This window comes from Oncorhynchus gorbuscha, linkage group LG19 (assembly GCF_021184085.1).
Source record: "Oncorhynchus gorbuscha isolate QuinsamMale2020 ecotype Even-year linkage group LG19, OgorEven_v1.0, whole genome shotgun sequence".
Lineage (NCBI taxonomy): Eukaryota > Metazoa > Chordata > Actinopteri > Salmoniformes > Salmonidae > Oncorhynchus > Oncorhynchus gorbuscha.
Window position 1 is genome coordinate 31598463 of NC_060191.1, and position 22819 is coordinate 31621281.

At 43.3% G+C, this 22819-nt stretch overlaps 1 protein-coding gene across 7 annotated transcripts in view; it reads right to left on the bottom strand.

The window, feature by feature from the left end:
* Positions 1 to 7429: 7429 nt before the first annotated feature.
* The window catches only part of dock10 (dedicator of cytokinesis 10), a 216253-nt gene continuing 200863 nt past the window's right edge, over positions 7430 to 22819 (bottom strand). For 5 of the 7 annotated variants that reach the window (XM_046316183.1, XM_046316182.1, XM_046316185.1 and 2 more), the window contains 6 exons: positions 21779 to 21925; positions 18813 to 19023; positions 16973 to 17163; positions 10561 to 10661; positions 10094 to 10232; positions 7430 to 7625 (listed from right to left, as the gene is read on the bottom strand). In XM_046316183.1, the coding sequence (XP_046172139.1) occupies positions 7578 to 7625; positions 10094 to 10232; positions 10561 to 10661; positions 16973 to 17163; positions 18813 to 19023; positions 21779 to 21925 (837 nt within the window). In that variant the 3' untranslated portion in view covers positions 7430 to 7577. The remainder of the gene's footprint in view (positions 7626 to 10093; positions 10233 to 10560; positions 10662 to 16972; positions 17164 to 18812; positions 19024 to 21778; positions 21926 to 22819) is intronic. The other 2 variants (XM_046316180.1, XM_046316181.1) reach the window with 2 other exon arrangements.

Here is a 22819-nt window from a genome sequence, read left to right on the forward strand (position 1 = left end):
TGCACGTCAGAGCAAAAACCAAGCCTTGAGGTTGAAGGAATTGACTGTAGAGCTCCGAGTCAGGATTGTGTTGAGGCACAGATATGGCGAAGGGTGCCAACAAAAATTATGCAGCATTGAAGGTCCCCAAGAACACAGTGGCCTCCATTATTCTTAAATGGAAGAAGTTTGAAACCACCAAGACTCTTCTTAGAGCTGGCCCGCCCGGCCAAACTGAGCAATTAGGGAAAACGGAAGCCAGATCCTTGATGAAAGCCTGCTCCAGAGTACTCAGGACCTCAAACATGGGCGAAGGTCACCTTCCAACAGGACAACGACCCTAAGCACACAGCCAAGACAGGGGGAGTGGCTTTGGGACAAGTCTCTGAATGTCCTTGAGTCACCCAGCCAGAGCCTGGACTTGAACCCAATCGAACATCTTTGGAGTGGCCTGAAAATAGCTGTGCTCCAACCTGACAGAGCTTGAGAGGATCTGCAGAGAAGAACGGGAGAAACTCCACACATACAGGTGTGCCAAGCTTGTAGCGTTTATACCAAAAGAAGACTCAAGGCTGTAATCCGCTGCACCTTTGGTATAAACACATGGCGCACAGCTTCAGGATAGTTCTCGTTGACAAAGATATATGTTCCTCTCAAGTTTTTGGCACTTTTCAGAACAGCTACCTTGTCCTTGAACCTCAGGAACTTGACCACTATTGGCCTGGGCTTGTCACCTGGGCCGGTGTTGGGTTTTCCAGTCCTGTGGGCACGCTCCACATCAATCTTCCTGTGGTCCATTTTTAGTTTCTCTGAGATCATTTCCCTCACGGGGAGATTCTGCAATTCCGTCCACAACCATGTTGTTCCACCTTAATTGGCCCTCGTGATAATCTGATTTCTCCGTCATTGTTATCATGGATTTACATACAGAACTGACGTCCTCTCTCAATGACTTACAGATTGCTGTCATCTTGCCGTTCTCCTGTTTAAACTCATTGAGCTGAACCAGGGAACTCTTCTTCAGGTCCTGGACCTCTCTGGTCAGGTCATGCATTCTTTCATTAGTTGACTCCACCAGTATTTGGATAAACATTTGAAGCTATTTTCTTGTTGTTGTAACAACTGCTTGTAAGAACTCTTTTTGTTTGTTTAAAATATCCTTCACCTGTGACAGAGAGACACCACTGTCCTCAACGGTAGTCCTGCTGGCTTTGGTCTCCGTTTGTGCACAAAAACAGTAGGTTACGCTGTTACTCCTCACAGTTCCAGACAGGACACTGCCCATAACATAACCCCACCGCCACCATGGGGCACTCTGTTCAAACCTTGACATCAGCAAACCGCTTGCCCAAACAATACACTGTCTGCCATCTGCCTGGTACAGTTGAAACCATAATTAATCTGTGACGAGCACACTTCTCCAGCATACCAATGGCCATTGAAGGTGAGCATAAAACCGCTTCCCTGAGACGGTTTTATGACATTTTGTGCAGAAATCCTTTGGTTGTGCAAACCCACAGAGTTCTCAGCTGTCTGGGTGACTGGTCTCAGACAATCCCACTGGTGAAGAAGCTGGATGTGGAGGTCCTGAGCTGGCGTGGTTCACGTGGTCTGCGGATGTGAGGCCGGTTGGACGTACTGCCAAATTCTCTAAAATGACTTTGAAGGCGGCTAATGGTAGAGAAATTAACATTAAATTAGCTGGCAACCGCTCTGATGGACATACCTGCAGTCAGCATGCCAATTGAATGCTCTCTCAAAATTTGAGACATCTGTGGCATTGCGTTGTGTGACAAAACTGCACATTTTAGAGTGGCCTTTTCTTGTCCCCAGCACAAGGTGTACCTGTATAATAATCATGATGTTTAATCAGCTTCTTGATATGCTACACCTGTCAGGTGGATGGATTATCTTGGCAAAGGATAAATGCTCACTAACAGGGATGTAAAACTAATATGTGCACAAAAGTTGAGAGAAATAAGCTTTTTGTGCGTATGGATCTTTTATTTCAGCTCATGAAACATGGGACCAACAGTTTACATGTTGTGTTTATATTTTTGTTCAGTGTATTGTTCGTAAGGCATTGCAGAAAAGTTTTCCTGGAACAGGGTGATCAAATTAAGATCCCTACACCACTTTTTCCATGTGGTTTCTTCCTTCACAGACCATGAAATTATCACCTCTTCCTAAATATTTGGTAAAATTATACATTTTGTGTATGGTTTCCTAGAAACAAGGGTGGCTCAACTTACCCCTTTGGCTCACCTTACCCCACTCTCCCCTAACCATCAGGAAGCAAAAGACTGGTTGTTCCTTTGACAGAAACAAATGGCCCCCTATTCCCTATTTAGGGCACTTGTCATGCTGATGAATGAGGACCCAAAAGCGACTTGGCGAAAACAGAGTATTTAATCCAGAATAAACATTACAAAACAAAAAGCATAATACTACACGTAAAGACGAGAACAGACTGGAGACTTGATCGAGAACTGCAGGTTGCCTCGGGAAGGCACTTGAACCTAGCAGACTCAGACACCTGCTCACCACGCAGCATCTGAGGGAAACACGACACGACAGGGCAAAACATAGACACAGCACGGTGAATATAAATGAGGATCCGACAGGGCAGGTACGGGAAACAAGGAGAGAAATAGGGACTCTAATCAGGGAAAAGGATCGGGAACAGGTGTGGGAAGGCTAAATGATGATTAGGGGAATAGGAACAGCTGGGAGCAGGAACGGAACGATAGAGAGAAGAGAGAGCGAGAGAGTGAGAGAGGGAGGGGGAGAGAGAGGGATAGAAAGAGGGAAAGAACCTAATAAGACCAGCAGAGGGAAACGAATAGAATGGGAAGCACAGGGACAAGACGTGATAATAAATGACAAAACATGACAGTACTACTTTTGACCTGGACCAATAGGGTGGGAATAGGATGCCATTTGGGACACATCCAGAGAGACAGAGTACACGCACACACACGCACCTGATTTCTCTTCCTCTCTAAATGAAAGCTCAGTGAGAATGCTGCAGCACATCCATTCCTCCAGGTCAGTCTGACATCCAGCAAGCTAACAGCGCCTCTTCCTCTGCATCACAATACAATATTACAGTCCCCCTCTTCTGCAGCACTCAGACCTATGAAAAAGGGGGTATTGGAGAAAGAGGGCCTTGGATAGCTAATGTTTTCTGAAGGCATTTTTCAACACGGCTAATTGTCATCAATGTTCAGCTACGTGTGAATTGTTGAGTCAAATTCCAACCCACTTGTTCCTGACCAGTTCTGTTCAGTGAGCAGAATAGATTTGTAGTGTTGTTTCTGCAGCAGCCATGTGGATAAGAAAGAGTGAGAGAGAAAGTGTGTCAGAGAGAGAAGAGAGAGAGAACAGGGAGAGAGAGCAGAGAGAGAGAAACATCATTGTTGTCTTGTTTCTCAGAGGCTCTAGCAGTCAGATAACCTCCTTTTATGCTTTCGGATCACACGCTCCCCACTTCACACACATCCCTCCATTGATACAGGTGAAGGCCCTGCAATTATCTACTGTATAATGACGGTGCGGCCCTGTCTCCTCACACACTCAACGAAAAGGAAATGAGGGTGTTGTCCCAAATGGCACCCTATTATAGTGCACTACTTTTGACCAGAGTCAAAATTAGTGCACTTTATATGGAATAGGCTGCCATACGGGACGCAGTCGAGGAGCGGCGCAGGCAGCGGCACACCTGGGAGAGCGCAGCTGGCTCAGTCCTCCTCTCATTCTCACAGAACAACAGGACAGAATGTGTTTCCTCCGATAATGTTGTGAATGCAAATGGCCGTTGGACGAATGAAGAATCCAATTCTGAGGTGAGATCAGAAAGGAGGAGGTGGTGAAGGAGAGAACGAATGAGAGAAGGAGGGAGGGTGTGCAGGAGGGAAGGTGGGCTTGTAAATGCATTGGGTACATCACGACTCTAACTTCTTGCTTGGCTAAACCTAAAGTTGAACTTTACTGTAATTGTGGTACTGTAATACTTTGTATTTGTATTTATTAAGGATCTCCATTAGCTCCTCTTCCTGAGGTCCATCAAAATTAAGGAAGTTATATAACATTTTTAAAACATTACAATACATTTTTAAGTGTATGCCCTCAGGCCACTACTCTACAACACAAAATCAATGTGTGTTTAGTGCATTGGTTATCATGTGTGCGTCTATGAATGTGTCTCATATTTTACTGCTTACATGAGTTACTTGATGTCGGATAGAGTTACATGTAGTCATGGTACTATGTAGTACTGTGCGCCGCCCATAGTCTGTTCTGGACACGGGGACTGTGAACAGATTTCTGGTGGCATGTCTTGTGGGGTATGCATGGGTGTCTGAGCTGTGTGCTAGTAGTTTAAACAGACAGATCGGTGCATTCAACATGTCAATACTTCTCTCAAAAAAAGTTGTGATGAATTCAATCTCTCCTCTACTTTGAGCCAGGAGAAACTGACATGGATATTATTAATGTTAGCTGTCAGCCGTGCTGCCCTGTTCTGGGCCAATTGTAATTTTTTTTTTTGTGGCACCTGACCACACGACTAGACAATAGTCCAGGTGCGAAAAAACTAGGTCCTGTAGGACCTGCCTTGTTGATAGTGTTGTTAAGAAGGCAGAGCAGTGCTTTATTATGGACAGACCTCTGCCCAACTTAGCTACTGTTGCATCGATATGTTTTGACCATGATAGTTTACATTCCAGGGTTACTCCAAGCAGTGAAGTCTCCTCAACATGCTACATTTCCACATTATTCATTACAAGATTTAGTTGAGGTTTAGGGTTTGTGAATGATTTGTACCAAATACAATGCTTTTAGTTTTTGAAATATTTAGGACTAACTTATTTCTTGCCACCCATTCTGAAACTGAATGCAGCTTTTTGTTAAGTGTTACAGTGATTTAATTTGCAGTGGAAGCTAACGTACATAGACACTCTTTACTCTGAGTCAGTGGCAGGTCATTAGTAAAGATTGAAAAAATTAAGGGTCCTAGACAGCTTCCCTGGGGAATGCCTGACTACCTGGATTATGTTGGAGATGCTTCCATTAAAGAACACCCTCTGTGTTTTGTTAGACGGGTAACTCTCGATCCACAAAATAGCAGAGGATGTAAACCCATAAGACATACAGTACCAGTCAAAAGCTTGGACACACCTACTCATTCCAGGGTTTTTCTTTCTTTAATATTTTCTACATTGCAGAATAATAGTGAAGACATCAAAACTAAAACCCTTGAATGAGTAGGTGTGTCCAAACCTTTGACTGGTACTGTACGTTTTTCCAGCAGCAGATTATGATCGATAATGTCAAAATCAACACTGAAGTCTAACAAAACAGCTGCTACAATCTTGTTATTGTCAATTTCTCTCAGCCAATCATCAGTCATTTGTGTAAGTGCCATACATGTTAAATGCCCTTCCCTATAAGCATGCTGAAAATCTGTTGTTAATTTGTTTACTGTGAAATAGCACTACTATTTGGTAATAGGCTGATTGGTCGACTGTTTGAGCCAGTAAAGGGTGCTTTGCTATTCTTCGGTAGCAAATTACTTTTGCTTCCCTCCAGGCCTGAGGTCACACACTTTCCTGTAGGCTTACCTGGAAAATAAGAGTGACAATATCGTCCGCTATCATCCTCAGTAATTTTCCATCCAAGTTGTCAGGCTTGTCATTGTTGACAGACAACAACAAAAATTATTAACCTCTTCCACACTCACTTTACGGAATTCAAAATTACAATGCGTGTCTTTCATAATTTTGTCAGTTATGCATGGGAATAGGATGCCATTTGGGACACATCCAGAGACAGAGTACACGCACACACACACACACACACACACACACACACACACACACACACACACACACACACACACACACACACACACACACACACACACACACACACACACACACACACACACACACACACACACACACACACACACACACACACACACACACACACACACACACACACACACACACACACACACACACACACACACAATACTGTAGATTCAGAATTTGTTTTTGGTATGTCATGCCTAATTTTGCTAATCTTGCCAATGAAAAAAATTGTAGTTTGTAATAGTAGTTGGCAATATAATTTTTTTTGTGATAAATGAGCCATCTTATTCAATGAATGATAGAGCTGAGTTTGCCTTTTTGCCCAAAACGTCATTTAAGGTGCTCTAAAGCTTTTTAATATCATTCTTTATATAATTTATCTTTGCTTCATATTACAGTTTCTTCTTTTTGTGCAGCCAGACTTATTGCATTAAGTTGGTCTTATACCCGTGCATTAACACTGTAATTACTCTAGTAACATTGTATTGACACATTGTTACATAGTAACTTCAGTAATTGCATTGTATTGGAGTTCAACTGTTATTCTTAAAGGGGAATAGCGTGTATGTAGCCCTTATGTTTGTTTGTACCGGTTTGTAAAGAAAAATACTTCGAGAGAGAGATGGGCACTTACCCTGTGGTTTATGGACGTTAACAAATTTTATTTAAATGTTATACATAAAACTTTAGTTTGTTCATTCTTTTGTTCATTCTTTTTTTTATTAAGCCAAACAAAAAATCATATATTTTTTTAAATATTAATTCTTATTTACAATTTAAAACAGTACAGTAAATAATAACAACATTATCAATAATAAAAATGTTATAAAACATAAACTTTCCATTTGAAAATTTGTGAGCTGGAAATTCCAGAATGTTAGGATACAAAGTAGCTATTGGGCGTTGCTGTACATTCAAACAGGAACTAGAGGTGTGTTCAATCAAATAAGAATAAGCCTACATGTCAATCTGTTCAGCAGGACACCACGATATGGAACATTCTGACAGAAATAAATGATGTGGAACAAACATGTCTCTCTGCCGTATAGAAGAAGTAATCATGTTGGCTGTATTCATGCTATTTCTATCTGCAACATCAACAATGTTTGACTACTGAATGTGACCCTAATTTCCTTTGTAGAATTCCTTGAACTGTCATTTTACAATACCTTTTGGAATTGCTAACCACACAGAAATGGCAAACATTTGCGGCATAAAGATAAGCAACAGAATATGGACAAATCATGATCGACATGGTTGTGGCCAGAATTACAACCAAACGTTTGCTCTGTTGAACGCACCTCGAGCTCATTAAGGTCACCATTTTCTAAAGGGATGGGGCTGGGGAGAGAAGGTGTGTGTTGTCTGTGTGTGTATGTGTACAAAGTAAGGAGATGAGACGGTCGGCAGGGGAGTGAAAACATGGATTGAGCCTTAAAAACAAAACAAAGTAACAGTACAGCAGCCTGGTCTACTGGACATCATCATCATCGCCAGGACTGGACACCATACAACTCCAGACTACCATGATCAAAGTCTACAGACTTCCGGACTTCCCCATCCAATTCCCTTTTTTCCAGGTCCCATAAAGTCACAGTTCCAGTCCCCCGCTCGACTTCCTGTATAATTCCTGGCAGGAGGGAGAACAACGTCTGTCATCAGGAGCCATTTTGGAGAAACATGTCCTCCTGGGCATTGGCAGATTCCAACATACCTACCGGCTGCTCAGAAGGCACTGTGTCGTTCTGTTCCTGGTGGTCTTGTGTGAGGGATCTTGGCATGGAGGAGAGACATGGATAGTAATTTCATGTTTCAAATCACACAAAAAGACATTTGATGAATGTATGATGAGATCACACAGGCAGGCACGCACACACAAATACACTGCTCAAACAAATAAAGGGAACACTGAAATAACTATATCTGAATGAATGAAATATTCTTATTAAATACTTTTTTCTTTACATAGTTGAATGTGCTGACAACAAAATCAAACAAAAATTATCAATGGAAATCAAATGTATCAACCCATGGGGGTCTGGATTTGGAGTCACAATCAAAATTAAAGTGGAAAACCACACTACAGGCTGATCCAACTTTGATGTAATGTCCTTAAAACAAGTCAAAATGAGGCTCAGTTGTGTGTGTGGCCTCCACATGCCTGTATGACCTCCCTACAACGCCTGGGCATGCTCCTGATGAGGTGGCGGATGGTCTCCTGAGGGATCTCCTCCCAGACCTGGACTAAAGCATCCGCCAACTACTGGACAGTCTGTGGTGCAATGTTGGTCTGCGTTGGTGGATGGAGCGAGACATGAGGTCCCAGATGTGCTCAATTGGATTCAGGTCTGGGGAACGGGCGGGCCAGTCCATAGCATCAATGCCTTCCTCTTGCAGGAACTGCTGACACACTCCAGCCACATGAGGTCTAGAATTGTCTTGCATTAGGAGGAACCCAGGGTCAACCGCACCAGCATATGGTCTCACAAGGGGTCTGAGGATCTCATCTCGGTACCTAATGACAGTCAGGCTACCTCTGGCGAGCAGATGGAGGGCTATGCAGGCCCCCAAAGAAATGCCACCCCACACCATGACTGACCCACCGCCAAACCAGTCATGCTGGAGGATGTTGCAGGCAGCAGAACGTTCTACACGGCGTCTCCAGACTCCGTCACGTCTGTCACATGTGCTCAGTGTGAACCTGCTTTCATCTGTGAAGAGCACAGGGCACCAGTGGCGAATTTGCCAATCTTGGTGTTCTCTGGCAAATGCCAAAATGGCTGCACGGTGTTGAGCTGTAAGCACAACCCCCACCTGTGGACGTCGGGCCCTCATACCACCCTCATGGAGTCTGTTTCTGACCGTTTGAGCAGAAACATGCACATTTGTGGCCTGCTGGAGGTCATTTTGCAGGGCTCTGGCAGTGCTCCTCCTTGCACAAAGGTGGAGGTAGCGGTCCTGCTGCTGGGTTGTTGCCCTCCTACGGCCTCCTCCACGTCTCCTGATGTACTGGCCTGTCTCCTGGTAGCGCCTCCATGCTCTGGACACTACGCTGACAGACACAGCAAACCTTCTTGCCACAGCTCGCATTGATGTGCCATCCTGGATGAGCTGCACTACTTGAGCCACTTGTGTGGGTTGTAGACTCCGTCTCATGCTACCACAAGAGTGAAAGCACCGCCAGCATTCAAAAGTGACCAAAACATCAGCCAGGAAGCGAGAAGTGGTCACCACCTGTAGAACCACTCCTTTATTGGGGGTGTCTTGCTAATTAGCTATAATTTCCACCTGTTGTCTATTCCATTTGCACAACAGCATGTGAAATGTATTGTTAATCAGTGTTGCTTCCTAAGTGGACAGTTTGATTTCACAGAAGAGTGATTGACTTAGTTACATTGTGTTGTTTAAGTGTTCCCTTTATTTTTTTGAGCAGTGTATATATTTTACCTTTTTTATTTTTATTTAACCAGGCAAGTCAGTTAAGAACATATTCTTATTTTCAATGACGGCCAGAAACAGTGGGTTAACTGCCTGTTCAGGGGCAGAACGACAGATTTGTACCTTGTCAGCTCGGGGGTTTGAACTCGCAACCTTCCGGTTACTAGTCCAACGCTCTAACCACGAAGCTACGCTGCCGCCCCATATGCTGAGAGGTTAGTATAATGCACAGCACAGTGCCACTTGCTCCAAAATGGTAAAGTGTGTGTGTGTGTGTGTGGGGGGGGGGATTGTGTGACATACCAGTCTTAGAAATGATAGTGAGGGTGATGTTAGAAAGAGAGGAGCAGAAACTGAATGAGAGGATGTTGAGATCCATTGAAAGAGATCAAATGAACAAAGAAAACAACACAAAAAGATGAGACCAAGAGACAAAACTCTGGTTAGTCCAGAAAAATATATGTGTAAAAATAAATAATGAAACAATGATATCAGAGCAAGTAATGATGGATTAAAAAGAGTGTACCACACGATGGTGAACAAAAACATTTATAAGATGAGTGTGAAGGTTAGTACTGTAAGTAGCTGGGCTTGATACATGCAGCCCAATGGCCGCATATACCAAGCTTCTCACAATAGGAGTTCTGATATAGGATATAAAAAAAAAATGAACATCACAATGAATAAGATGACGGGGGTGGGGGGTGGGGGGGTAGCACTCCTGTTTTGAGACATTTGATGCATACACCCTCAGTTCTCTAAAGAAACAGCAGTTTCTATGTTTTCTGGGCGGTTCCACAGACCTGCTCGTTCATGACAGTGGAGAGCTCGGTGAGCATGTCCCTGTAGTGGGCCCTCATCTCCTCCTGGTACTCCAGCTGGTCCTCCTTGATCAGCCTCTCGTTGACGTCCAGCGCCTGGCCGCACGCCTCCGCAAACTGCCTGCAGGGCCAGACAGAGATCGTTAGGGCCAAGGGCCAAGAGTTTTCCCTGTCCTGATCATGTGACCTGATCTGGAAAAACTCTGGGTTCTAGTTATCTTGACCTGAATTGACCCCAATCCTTTTGCTTTAGATGTATCAAATGCATCATCGATCTGTGTGTGGCGCAGTTGGTAAGAGTGTGGCTCTAGCAACGCCAAGGTCGTGGATCCAATTCCCACAGGGGTCATATACACATACTAAAAATTTACTTTTTGGATAAAAGCATCTGCTAAGTGGTGCATAAAGGTATTTTCTTTGATCTAGTTCATGAAAAGTGTGAAGAATACCTGAAAATCTCCTTGAGCAGTTTGACTTGGTTGTCAGGGTATTTCTTGGCATTTTTCTCTTCCAGGAAGGCTCGGGCATAGGCCATGGGCCCTGCATTCACCTGTAAAGTAAGTTAATGGTTATTCACCTGCATCATTTTCAACAGACAGCACAGTATGAAGAAATTACTATTGAGGGTAATGCTAATAATGCAAGAGGCTAATACTAGTGATGGGAGAGGCTAATGCTAAAGATGCGAAACGCTAATGATAATAGTGATGCTTGAGGCTAATGCTAATTCCATGGTTTCCATGGCGTCATGAGGTCATGCAGAGAGCTCCTGTACATTTAGTATATAATTAATACATTTCCCTGCAAATCTTTTGTTTTAAGAATAAACAATTTATATACCAATTTTTTAAAATTATTTATTTGACTAGGCAAGTCTGTTCTTATTTACAATGACGGACTTCCGAGGAACAGTGCCTTGTTCAGGGGCAGAACCTTGTCAGTTCGGGGATTCGATCCAGCAACCTTTCAGTTACTGGCTCTAACCACTAGGCTACCTGCCACCCCAGAATCCACCACAGACTTTTAAAACTGAAGCTGGCAAGTCATTTGTTTGTTGTATTTAATGTCAGCTAGCTAGCTGGTAATTGTTTTGATTCGAAGGCCAGCCATGTGTCCGGAGGTTGAGGATGGAGAGAATCCCAAATGCAAGACGGCTGAGGTATGCAATGATGAGGATCATATGAGGAGGACTAGGTTACAAGGCTACTCTTGAAATATTATTGAAATGTGGTGTGCTTTCTGGCGCCATGTAACTGCCCCAAGTGTATTAGTCACATTCGCAGAATACAACATGTGTAGACCTTACCGTGAAATGCTTACCTACAAGCCCTTAACCAACAGTGCAGTTCAAGAAAGAGTTAAGAAAATATTTACCAAATAAACTAAAGTAAAAGAACTATAAAATGTAACACAATAAAATAACAATGACGAGGCTATATACAGGGGGTACCGGTACCGAGTCAATATGCGGGGGTACAGGTTAGTTTAAGTAATTTGTACATGTAGATAGGGGTGAACTATGCATAGATAATGAGTAGCAGCAGTGTAAAAAACAAATGTGTGGGGTGGTGTGTCAATGTGAATCATTTGATTCATTTTTCAGCAGTCTTATGACTTGGGGTTAGAAGCTGTTAAGGTGCATTTTGGTCCTACAGTTGGTTGTCTGGTACCGCTTGCCATTAGGGAGCAGAGAAACAAAACCGTCTATGACTTTGGTGACTGGAGACTTTGACAATTTTAAGGGCTTTCCTCTGACACCGCCTAGTATATAGGTCCTGGATGGCAGGAAGCTTGGCCCCAGTGACTGGGCAGTACGCACTATCCTCTGTAATGTCTCATGGTCAGATGCCGAGCAATTACCATACCAGGCAATGATACAACCGGTCAGGATGCTCTCAAATGGTACAGCTGTAGATCTGGGGACCAATGCCAAATCTTTTCAGTGTTGCCGTGCCCTCTTCACGACTGGCTTGGTATGTTTGGACCATGTTAGTTCGTTGGTGATGTGGACATCAAGGAACTTGAAACTCTTGATCCGCTCCACTACAGCCCCGACAATGTTAATGGAGCCTGTTTTGCCCGCCTTTTCCTGTAGTCAATGATCAGCTTCTTTGTCTTGCTCACATTGAGGGAGAGGTTGTTGTCCTGGCACCACACTGCCAGATCTCTGACCTACAAGCCCTTAACCAACCTCCCTCCTCCCTATAAGCTGGCTCATCGTTGTCGGTGATCAGACCTACCACTGTTGTGTTGTCAGCAAACTTAATGATGGTGTTGGAGTCGTGTTTGACGATGCAATTGTTGGTGAACAGGGAGTACAGGAGGGGACTAAATACACACCCCTGAGGGGCCCCAGTGTTGAGGATCAGTGTAAGAGATGTGTTGTTGCCTACCCTTCCGACCCGTCAGGAAGTCCAGGATCCAGTTGCAGAGGGAGCTTTGTGAGCACTATGGCGTTGAACACTGAGCTGTAGTCAAAGAACAGCATTCTGACATAGGTGTTCCTTTTGTCCAGGTGGGAATGGGCAGTGTGGAGTGTTATTGAGATTGTGTCATCTGGGGATCTGTTGGGGCGGTATGCGAATTGAAGTGGGTCTAGGGTATCCGAGAGGATGCTGTTGATGTGCGCTATGACCAGCCGTTCAAAGCACTTCATGGCTGCCGACATGAGTGCTACGGGGCGGTAGGTAATCCTTTAGGCAGGTTACCGTCGCTTCCTTGGGCACAGGGTCTGCTTGAAACATGTAGCTATTACAGACTCGGTCAGGGAGAGGTTGAAAATGTCAGCGAAGACACTTGCCAGTTGGTCCGCAAATGCTTTGAGTACACTTCCTGGTAATCCGTCTGGCCCCGCGGCTTTGTGAATGTTGACCTGTTTAAAGCTCTTGCTAACATCGGCTACCGAGAGTGTTATCACACAGTCGCCCAGAACAGCTGGTGCTCTCATGCATTCTTCAGTGTTGCTTGCCTCGAAGGCATTTACAGTTGAAGTCGGAAGTTTACATGCACTTAGGTGGTGGTCACTAAAAGTCGTTTTCCAACCACTCCAAACTTTTTGTGAACAAACTATAGTTTTGGCAAGTCGGTTAGGACTACTTTGTGCATGACACAAGTCATTTTTCCAACAATTGTTTTCAGACAGAATATTTCACTTATAATTCACTTATAGTTCACAATTCCAGTGGGTCAGAAGTTTACACACACTGAGTTGACTGTGCCTTTAAACTGCTTGGAAAATCCCAGAAAATTATGTCATGGCTTAGAAACTTCTGATAGGCTAATTGACATAATTTGAGTCAATTGAATGTGCACCTATGGATGTATTTCAAGGCCTACCTTCACACTCAGTGCCACTTTTTACTGGACATCATGGGAAAATCAAAATAAATCAGCCAAGACCTCAGTAAAACAATTGTAGACCTCCACAAGTCTGGTTCATCTTTGGATACAATTTCCAAACACCTGAAGGCACCACGTTCATCTGTACAAACAATAGTACGCAAGTATAAACACCATGGGACCACGCAGCCGCCATATCGCTCAGGAAGGAGACGCGTTCTGTCTTCTAGAGATGAACGTACGTTGGTGCGAAAAGTGCAAATCAATCCCAGAACAACATTAAAGGACCTTGTGAAGGTGCTGGAGGAAACGGGTACAAAAGTATTTATATTCACAGTAAAACGAGTCCTATATCAATGAGTCCTATACCGCTCAGCAAGGAAGAAGTGACCGCTCCAAAACCGCCATAAAAAAGACAGACTACGGTTTGAAACTGCACATGGGGACAAAGATCGTACTTTTTGGAGAAATGTCCTCTGGTCTGATGAAACAGAAAATAGAACTGTTTGGCCATAATGACCATCGTTATGTTTGGAGGAAAAAGGGGGAGGCTTGCAAGCCAAAGAACACCATCCCAACCGTGAAGCACGAGGGTGGCAGCATCATGTTGTGGGGGTGCTTTGCTGCACGAGGCACTGGTGCACTTCACAAAATAGATGGCATCACGAGGGAGGAAAATTATGTGTATATATTGAAGCAACATCTCAAGACATCAGTCAGGAAGTTAAAGCTTGGTCGCAAATGGGTCTTCCAAATGGACAATGACCCCAAGCATACTTCCAAAGTTGTGGCAAAATGGCTTCAGGACAACAAAGTCAAGGTATTGGAGTGGCCATCACAAAGCCCTGACCTCAATCCTATAGAAAATGTGTGGGCAGAACTGAAAGAGTGTGTGCGAGCAAGGAGGCCTACAAACCTGACTAAGTTACATCAGCTCTGTCAGGAGGAATGGGCCAAAAATTCACCTAACTTATTGTTGGAAGCTTGTGGAAGGCTACCCGAAACGTTTGACCCAAGTTAAACATTTTAAAGGCAATGCTACCAATTACTAATTGAGTGTATGCAACCTTCTGACCCACCGGGAATGCGATGAAAGAAACAAAAGCTTAAGTAAATCATTCTCTCTATTATTATTATTATTATAACATTTCAATAAAGTGGTGATCCTAACTGACCTAAAACAGGGAATTTTTACTCAAACTAAATGTCATGAATTGTGAAAAACTGAGTTGAAATGTATTTGGCTAAGGTGTTTGTAACCTTCCCGACTTCAAATATAGCTTGTCTGGCAGGTTTGCTTCACTGGGCAGCTTGCCTTTGTAGTCTGTAATAGTTTTCCAGCCCTGCCACATCCGATGAGCATCAGAGCCGGTATAGTAGGATTCAATCTTAATTATGTATTGACGCTTTGCTTGCTTGATGGTTCGTCTGAGGGGATAGCGGGATTTCTTATAAGAACTCAGATTAGTGTTCCGCTCCTTGAAAGTGTCAGCACAAGCCTTTAGCTCGATGCGGATGTTACCTGTAATCCATGGCTTCTGGTTGGGAGATGTATGTACGGTCACTGTGGGGACGACGTCGTCGATGCACTTATTGATAAAGCCGATGACTGAGGTGGTGTACTCCTCAACATGTTGTTGTTGTTTTTCCTAAATTGCTTGTCTTTTTTGTGTTACTTTACAGCGCTTTGAGATTCTTTATGTAATGAATAGTGCTATAAAAGTTAAATAAATTATTAATATTATTAGAGGCTAATGCTAAAGATGCAAGAGGATAATTCAAAATAATCTAGAGGCTAATGCTAGTGATAGAGGGCTACATAGAGGAAGCATGAGATGATAGACAGTAAGTAGCTTGTGCTGCTTCACCATGATAGATAATCCAATATCGCTCTCTGCTACTGCAACAGCGTGTTAAGATCAGCCTGCATCATGCTGTCACTGAGCCGAGCTGTTTTCACACATTTCACTGTATTTACAGGGGATTAGGGCTGGGAAAAGCCTGAGAAGAGGCAGGATTATGGAGAGCATGGGTCTCAGCATAGACTGTTTGATAATAATATACCACGTGTGGATAAGTGCAAGCGTGTGTGCGTTCATGTTAGTGAACGGTGCCTTTGGCGCTGTTTCATGAGCAGTGCTTAATTTGAGACGGATCCTGATGGAAATTTTGGGTGCTAGGTGGGGGGTTAGGTTTATGGTTTGCTCAACATTGTAGCCTAGAGACCAACGCATCGTTCTTGCTGTGGTGAGAGAGAAGCTCTCGCTCTGCTCTGATAGACATGAGCCTGCAACTATTATCTCTCCAGCGTGGCACTTCATCGTCATCATCATCATCCTTATAGAATCATAGCTGCGGAAAGGGTACTGCAGCACCTCTGACATATTTCAATACATTTGCCAAAGTAATATAATTACTGCTGTCTGTTCAGAAATAAATGAAATAACTCAGACTACCACACCAGGAGTAGGCCTATAACGTAGCCACAGCTACATTTTTATTGCCTAGCTGTAGATTGTGTGTAGACCAATTACAATGCATAGCCTACAGTCCGGAATGTGCGTCAAATCTGTCAGTGAACAGGCATCTCCCAATATTTAAAATACAATTGTGGGAAAACATAGGTTGGAAAGCAAATGGCTCTTGTTGAAAAAAGAAGCCTCTCATCTGTCTGCAGAGGCTAACAAAAAATGGAGAGATATGCTTTTGGCTCGAGCGCATAGGCCATGTCTGGTGAGCTGCGCATTATTGAGCGAGTCAGTGAAACTGGAAAGCCTTTTTCAGAGCTATAATTTCTTCCTCATATTGTACAATATGTGTGGCTCCACACACCTACTGCAGACCTGGGGTGTTGATGGATTCAAGACAAGGTATTTTCTATTGATCTTATATTCTCAGTTTGTCAGTGTCAAAGTAGCCTGCCGTTTTAATCATATGTAGGGTATTAAACAATATTATGCTAAAGTCTCCAGTCATTATAAAATGCTTTTATAAAAGGCAATATTTTCCCCATGTGTGCAACTTCTGCAAGCACCTCTACTCTACTGCTCTACGCCACTATGCAAATGCAACAATATGCATGCAATGCTTTATTATAAAGGTGTGTTTTTTCATGTGTTCTTGTACCTCAGAGCCCCCACTGGACACCCCACTCTCACACACACTTTTTGCTTGGCACCTCCCAATTTACAAATGAAGCATACATTTGCATTTAGGAATTACAGCTAACTTCCTACACATTTTGCCATAGCGATTTCATAGCTGCCAATTTTTGGGGGTTTGGGGAGGTGGGGTGCATCCTACGCCAGGGTGTGTGTGTGTGTGTCAGCTCAGCTATGTCTGAACTCACTTATGTGTGTATGCATGTTGTTGTGTGTGTGTCTGTCAGTTGTGTCTGACTGTCAGCTCAACCCACTTGAGTGGTGGAGTGTATGTTTGTCTGTACACTATGTGCATGTCTTCTCAACTCAACCCTTCTGTGTGTCTCTCTACATCTTTCTCCTCCTCCACCCCTACCCTTACCTTGACGCTGACGCTACCCTGTAGTTTGAGCTGCAGCCGGATCATGTCCACCTCTGCCATGGCACACAGCAGGTTGAGCTCGGACACTTTGCAGGACATCTCGTCGATGGCCACCTCGATGGGGTTCATCTCCGTGCTCTGCTGTTCCACCACCTGGATACGCTTTTTCAGGTAGGGGAAGGTGGAGTTCGCTGGGTGGGGGGGGGGGACAGAAAGGAAGTGGGAGTAGACACAGGGTATGAGGAACCAATTGGTTAATCCTTGTGGTCCTGGGTGGCTCAGGCATGAGTAGGGAGCCAGGACTGGGTTTGATACCCGCTGGGGCTACCCATATGAAAAAATGTATGCATGCACTACTGTAATAACTCGCTTTGGATAAAAGTGTCTGCTAGATGGGATATGTTTTATTGTATTAAACCAGAACTGTTGGGTTTGTTTGGGAATTGTTGTCCGATCTTTCTTCCATTTTGAAGGGAAAACCATTGAACCTACACCATGACTTTACTGGTCAGAATAGGTCACCAATTACAGCACTGGTCAGTATACTAGTGATTCAGACAGTTACGGCTCAGTATTTACTGGTTACTCAGACACTTCCTAGTTTGTATAGTATACTACCATACAAGCTAATGGCTCAGTGGCTATTTCGGCCACACATGTTTAAGACAGGTGTATAAAATCGAGCACACAGCCATGCAATCTCCAGAGACAAACATTGGCAGTAGAATGGCCCGTACTGAAGAGCTCAGTGACTTTCAATGTGGTACTATCATAGGATGCCACCTTTCCAACATGTCAGTTCAAAACATTTCTGCTGCCTCGGTCAACGGTAAGTGCGGTTATTATGAAGTGGAAACGTCTAGGAGCAACAATGGCTCAGCCACAAAGTGGTAGGCCACACATGCTCACGGAGCGGGAACCCCGAGTGCTGATGCGCTTAGTAAAAATGGTCTGTCCTCAGTTGCAACACTCACTACCGAGTTCCAATCTGCCACTGGAAGCAACATCAGCAGAATAACTGTTTGCCAGGAGCTTCATGAAATGGCTTTCCATGTCTGAGCAGCCGCACACAAGCCTAAGATCACCATGCGCAATGCCAAGCGTCGAGTGGAGTGGTGTTAAGATCGCCGCCTTTGGACTCCGGAGCAGTGGAAACGCGTTCTCTGGAGTGATGCATCACGCTTCACCATGTGGTAGTCGGACACACAAATCTGGGTTTGGCAGATGCCAGGAGAACGCCACCTGCCCCAATGCATAGTGCCAACTGTAAAGTTTGGTGGAGGAGGAATAATGGTCTGGGGTTGTTTTTCATGGTTCAGACTAGGGCCCTTAGTTCCAGTGAATGCTACAGCATATAATGATTTTCTAGACGATTCTGTGCTACCAACTTTCCCTTTCCTGTTTCAGCATGACAATGACACGGTGCACAAAGTGAGGTCCATATAGAAATAGTTTGTTGAGATCTGTGTGGAAGAACTTGACTGACCTGCAGAGAGTCCTGACCTCAACCCCATCCAACACCTTTGGGATGAATTGGAATGCTGAATGCGAGCCAGGCCTAATCACCCAATATCAGTGCCCCACCCCACTAATGCTCTTGTGGCTTAAATGAAGCCCCCGCAGCAATGTTCCAACATCTAGTGGAAAGCCTTCCCAGAAGGGTGGAGGCTGTTATAGCAGCAAGAGGGAGACCAAATCCATATTAATGCCCATGATTTTGGAATGAGAAGTCCGACGAACACGTGTCCACATACCTTTGGCCATGTAGTGTATGTGACAGTAAATGTTGACAGTTCTTTGGATACAAATATTAGTAAAAATTATATTTTTAATAACTCACTGGTTAGTATGGTGCGTCTCTTGCACTGTTCCTCCACGTCGCCATGTTTCTTCCCCGACAGAGTGAAAGGCGTCTCGAACACGAAGTGATTGATGTTGTGATGTCGCTCGAAGTCAGTCTTCTTCTCCTGCTGCTCCTTGTTGTCGAAGTAGGGCACTACGTAGGTCACCTGGATGTAGGCGTACTTGGAGTCCAGGTCTTTAGGATTTACCTGGTGGGTTATATCAAACAGCACATTCAGTTCACAGTCTGGGTCGTATTCATTAGTTCACTACGTAGAAAACCGTGGCAAAACATTTTTGCAATGGAAAATGTTTTGCAAACAAAAACGAGAATTACTTATTGGACAAATTCAGCTAGTCTCTCCCCATTTTGGTCCGTTTTCCACCATTTGGTGTCTAACGACCCTGCTCTCTTAAAAGGATCAGTCTAACGAATTGTGTTGGTCTCTTTAGTCTTGTTGTGTCAGTCTCATAGTCAGTCTTGCGTAGTCAGTCAGCTGTATTCTTGCTCTACCTCGAAGCCTGGCATGCAAGGCTACTGCCTACTGGCTGTAATCGCTACCAAAGGTGCTTCAACAAAGTACTGAGTAAAGGGTCTGAATACTTATGTAAATGTGATATTTTCAAATATTTATTTGTTATAAATTTGCAAAAAAATGATCTAATCCTGTTTTTGCTTTGTCATTATGGGGTATTGTCTGTAGATTGAGGGGGGGGAAACGATTTAATCAATTTTAGAATAAGGCTGTAAAGTAAGAAAATGTGGAAAATGTCAAGAGGTCTGAATACTTTCCGAATGCACTGATATATGGTGAACGATGGAGTGTATATAATTAGATCTGATTAGGATCTCCATTAGCCGACGCCAATAGACACAGCTAGTCTTACTGGGGTCCGACACATAGCGAAAAAGACATTACAGACAAAATACGTTACAATTTAAATACATTAACATGTAGTGTGTGTGTGTGTGTGTGTGTGTGTGTGTGTGTGTGTGTGTGTGTGTGTGTGTGTGTGTATGTACCGTATGCATCTATCAGTTACACATACATGTCAGTACACACAGATGTCGTATCTTAATTTGATCATCCTGTTGTTGCAGGAATTTTCGTGCACCACTGAAAATGCAAATTTGCAGTGTATTTGAGGTTTAAAAAGCTTCTGAAGTTTGTCATTTCCACTTGAACATTTCAGACTTGATTTGGCCTAACGAAAAATGTATCAACCCCTATACATAAAAAAAATGGATAAAACACACAATAATTGACAATAATCTCCTGTTGCTGCAGGATTGTATTCCTGCTGTAGCGAATTGGCTCAAATTAAGACCATACATAGGTGTTGCTTTATTTGTTTTTTGGAAACAGGTTCTGGAGACTGTGAAAAGACCGCTGGTGGCATGTCTGATGGGGTAAGTGTGTGTGTCAGTGTGTAAGTTGAATATGCAAAAAATTCATGTTTCTTATAAAAAGTAGTGATTGAAGTCAGTCGTTCCTCAACTGTTAGCCAAGAGAGACAGACTGGCATGCATAGTATTGATATTAGCCCTCTGATTTTAATGAAGAGCAAAATGTGCCATTCTGTTCGGTGCCAAGTTGCAGCTTAACTCGGTCCTTCTTTGCAGGTCTTGACAATATCATAATATATAATTTTTATTGTTTTTATTTCACTTGCACAATGGTTCATGCTTCTCCGCCTATGGTCACCCCCCCCCCCCACCCCCTCAACAGTTTTTACTCTGGACATTTATTTATTAATCACTGCTATAGTTATGATGTATATAGTCCTATTTCTATTGATCTTCTAATACCATTTTCAGTATTTTATTTCACTTGTCCTGCATGTTGGAGCTCAGAGCCTAACATTTTTACAGTAATCACACCTGTACATGTGACCTTTAAACACACAATAATCAAGATAAGATTCAACTAAAGCCGGCAGGACTTGTTTTGTGGAGCGTGGTGTCAAAAAAGCAAAGCCTCTCTTTACCACGGATAGAACTCTCCCCATCTTCACAACCATTGAATCTACAGCATATGTTTTGGCCATGATAATTTACAATCTAAGGTAACACCAAGTAATTTAGTCTCCTCAACTTTGTACCAAATACAATGCTATTAGTTTTAGAGATGTTCAGGACCAGTTTATTACTGGTCACCTTTTTTTCTAAACTGACTTCTGCTCTTTGTTCAGGGTTGCAGTGACTTTACTCGCTGGGATTGCTGATGTGTATTTGTCTGAAAGAATTGAGATTTTTGAGTGTAATGCTCCATTAATTGCACATCTGGCCCTTTAATTGTGCATCTAGCGAGTGAGGAAGGTGCAGTCTAATGTGCCGGTCTAGCGATGATGCTGATGCTAATTTCATAGCAAATAACAAATAAAAGATGCAAATTATATACTTCTGCCAGGTAAACCTACCATGCCATTAACATTTAATTTAAACAGTTATCACATCAACTGCCTACACAGGGAGGGATAGACAAACACGTGCACCACACAGACACACTGGGGCAATATTGCTGGAAATTAATTTGCAGATATTGGGTTAGGTTTGTCTTTTTAAGCCGATAGTGGCTAACCAGGGGTGGAATAATGTCAAGTTGCGTTGATTACATAGCAGCTGGGAGATTGCGGTGTCTCATACTTGTGAGATGTGTTTATGGCAGTTTGCGATGGAACACGTGAAAATTGCATATACTTTCAAAAGTGTTTGGTGAGCAATGGACCTGTTGGAGAGTCATGGTCTAAATTAATCACTACTTCACTGGCTGCTTTTCTATGGAGAAAGATTGCTGACCAAATGTAGTAGTACATGAATTAATTTACAACATTTTGACAGCAATCTTTCTATGAAAGTCACAGAGGCAAGGACTAAAGAGGCCCGATACACTTTGAATAATACTGTATATGAAACATATACATGTGACAGTGTTTGGACGCTGGGGGAGGTAGTAGACTGACCTTGTTGGAGTCCTGGATCATCTTGACGTTGTCGGCCCCAAACTTGTCCGAGTAGAGTTTGAGGAGCCTCTGGGAGATCTCGGACAGTCCTGTCAGCTTGGGCTCCTTATAGATGAACTCTTTACTCTCCTCTTCCTCAAAGAAACCCTGTTACAGAAACACCATGTTACCCAACACACATCCTGTGTGTGTGTGCATGTTTGTCTGTGTTTCTGACTAAGTCACTCTGAATAAGAATCAAATCAAAGTTTATTTGTCACGTGCGCCGAATACAACTGTTTCTGTACAGTGGACACCTTACAGTGAAATGCATACTTACAGGCTCTAACCAATAGTGCGGATAGCACTTCTGTTATTTGACCAAACTGTAGAATGCAATACCTGCTTCGATACTTTGAAGAGTATGTGTATTCCTTACAACTATAGCCCATTGATTTCTGTTTCCATCCCTTAGCTGAATATGAATTATCCTTAGCTGGAAAATCTAGGCTCACATCACCCCCTAGTGGTTTACTGCACTTCCCTATCAGTCTAGTCATGTGTTTCTTAGTGTTATGTCAGCTTGTTAGAACACAATCGTAATCATAAAAGGCCCTGGCAAAATTGCAATGTTATGTTCTGGATGAAACAGAGGCCATTCAGATGTCAGAGGTCATTCTCAAAGCACCGTTGGGTCAAAGGGAAATGAGGATTATTTTCGGACAGTGTGCTCTTTCCTTAAGAATCAACTCCTTGGCACTGACTCAATTTGTCTTTCTTCGATTCCTTGCATCCTATGTCCTCGTCTCTTTCGCAACCATATCGGAGTAAAAGGTCCAAGGTAGGGTTGAATGGTGGGAACCCGGTTACTGAGATTTACGGCACAAAATCACTCCCTTTTCCCGGGATAAAATACAGCGATAAACCGGTAAACTACAATAAATGATTTATATCAACAGCATGACGTGAAATGGAGCAGTCTTCCCCTCTCTTCTCATCAATTCCATTCAAATTGCATCCAAAATAGATAATCCTGTTCAATATTGATATACAGCTCTGCAA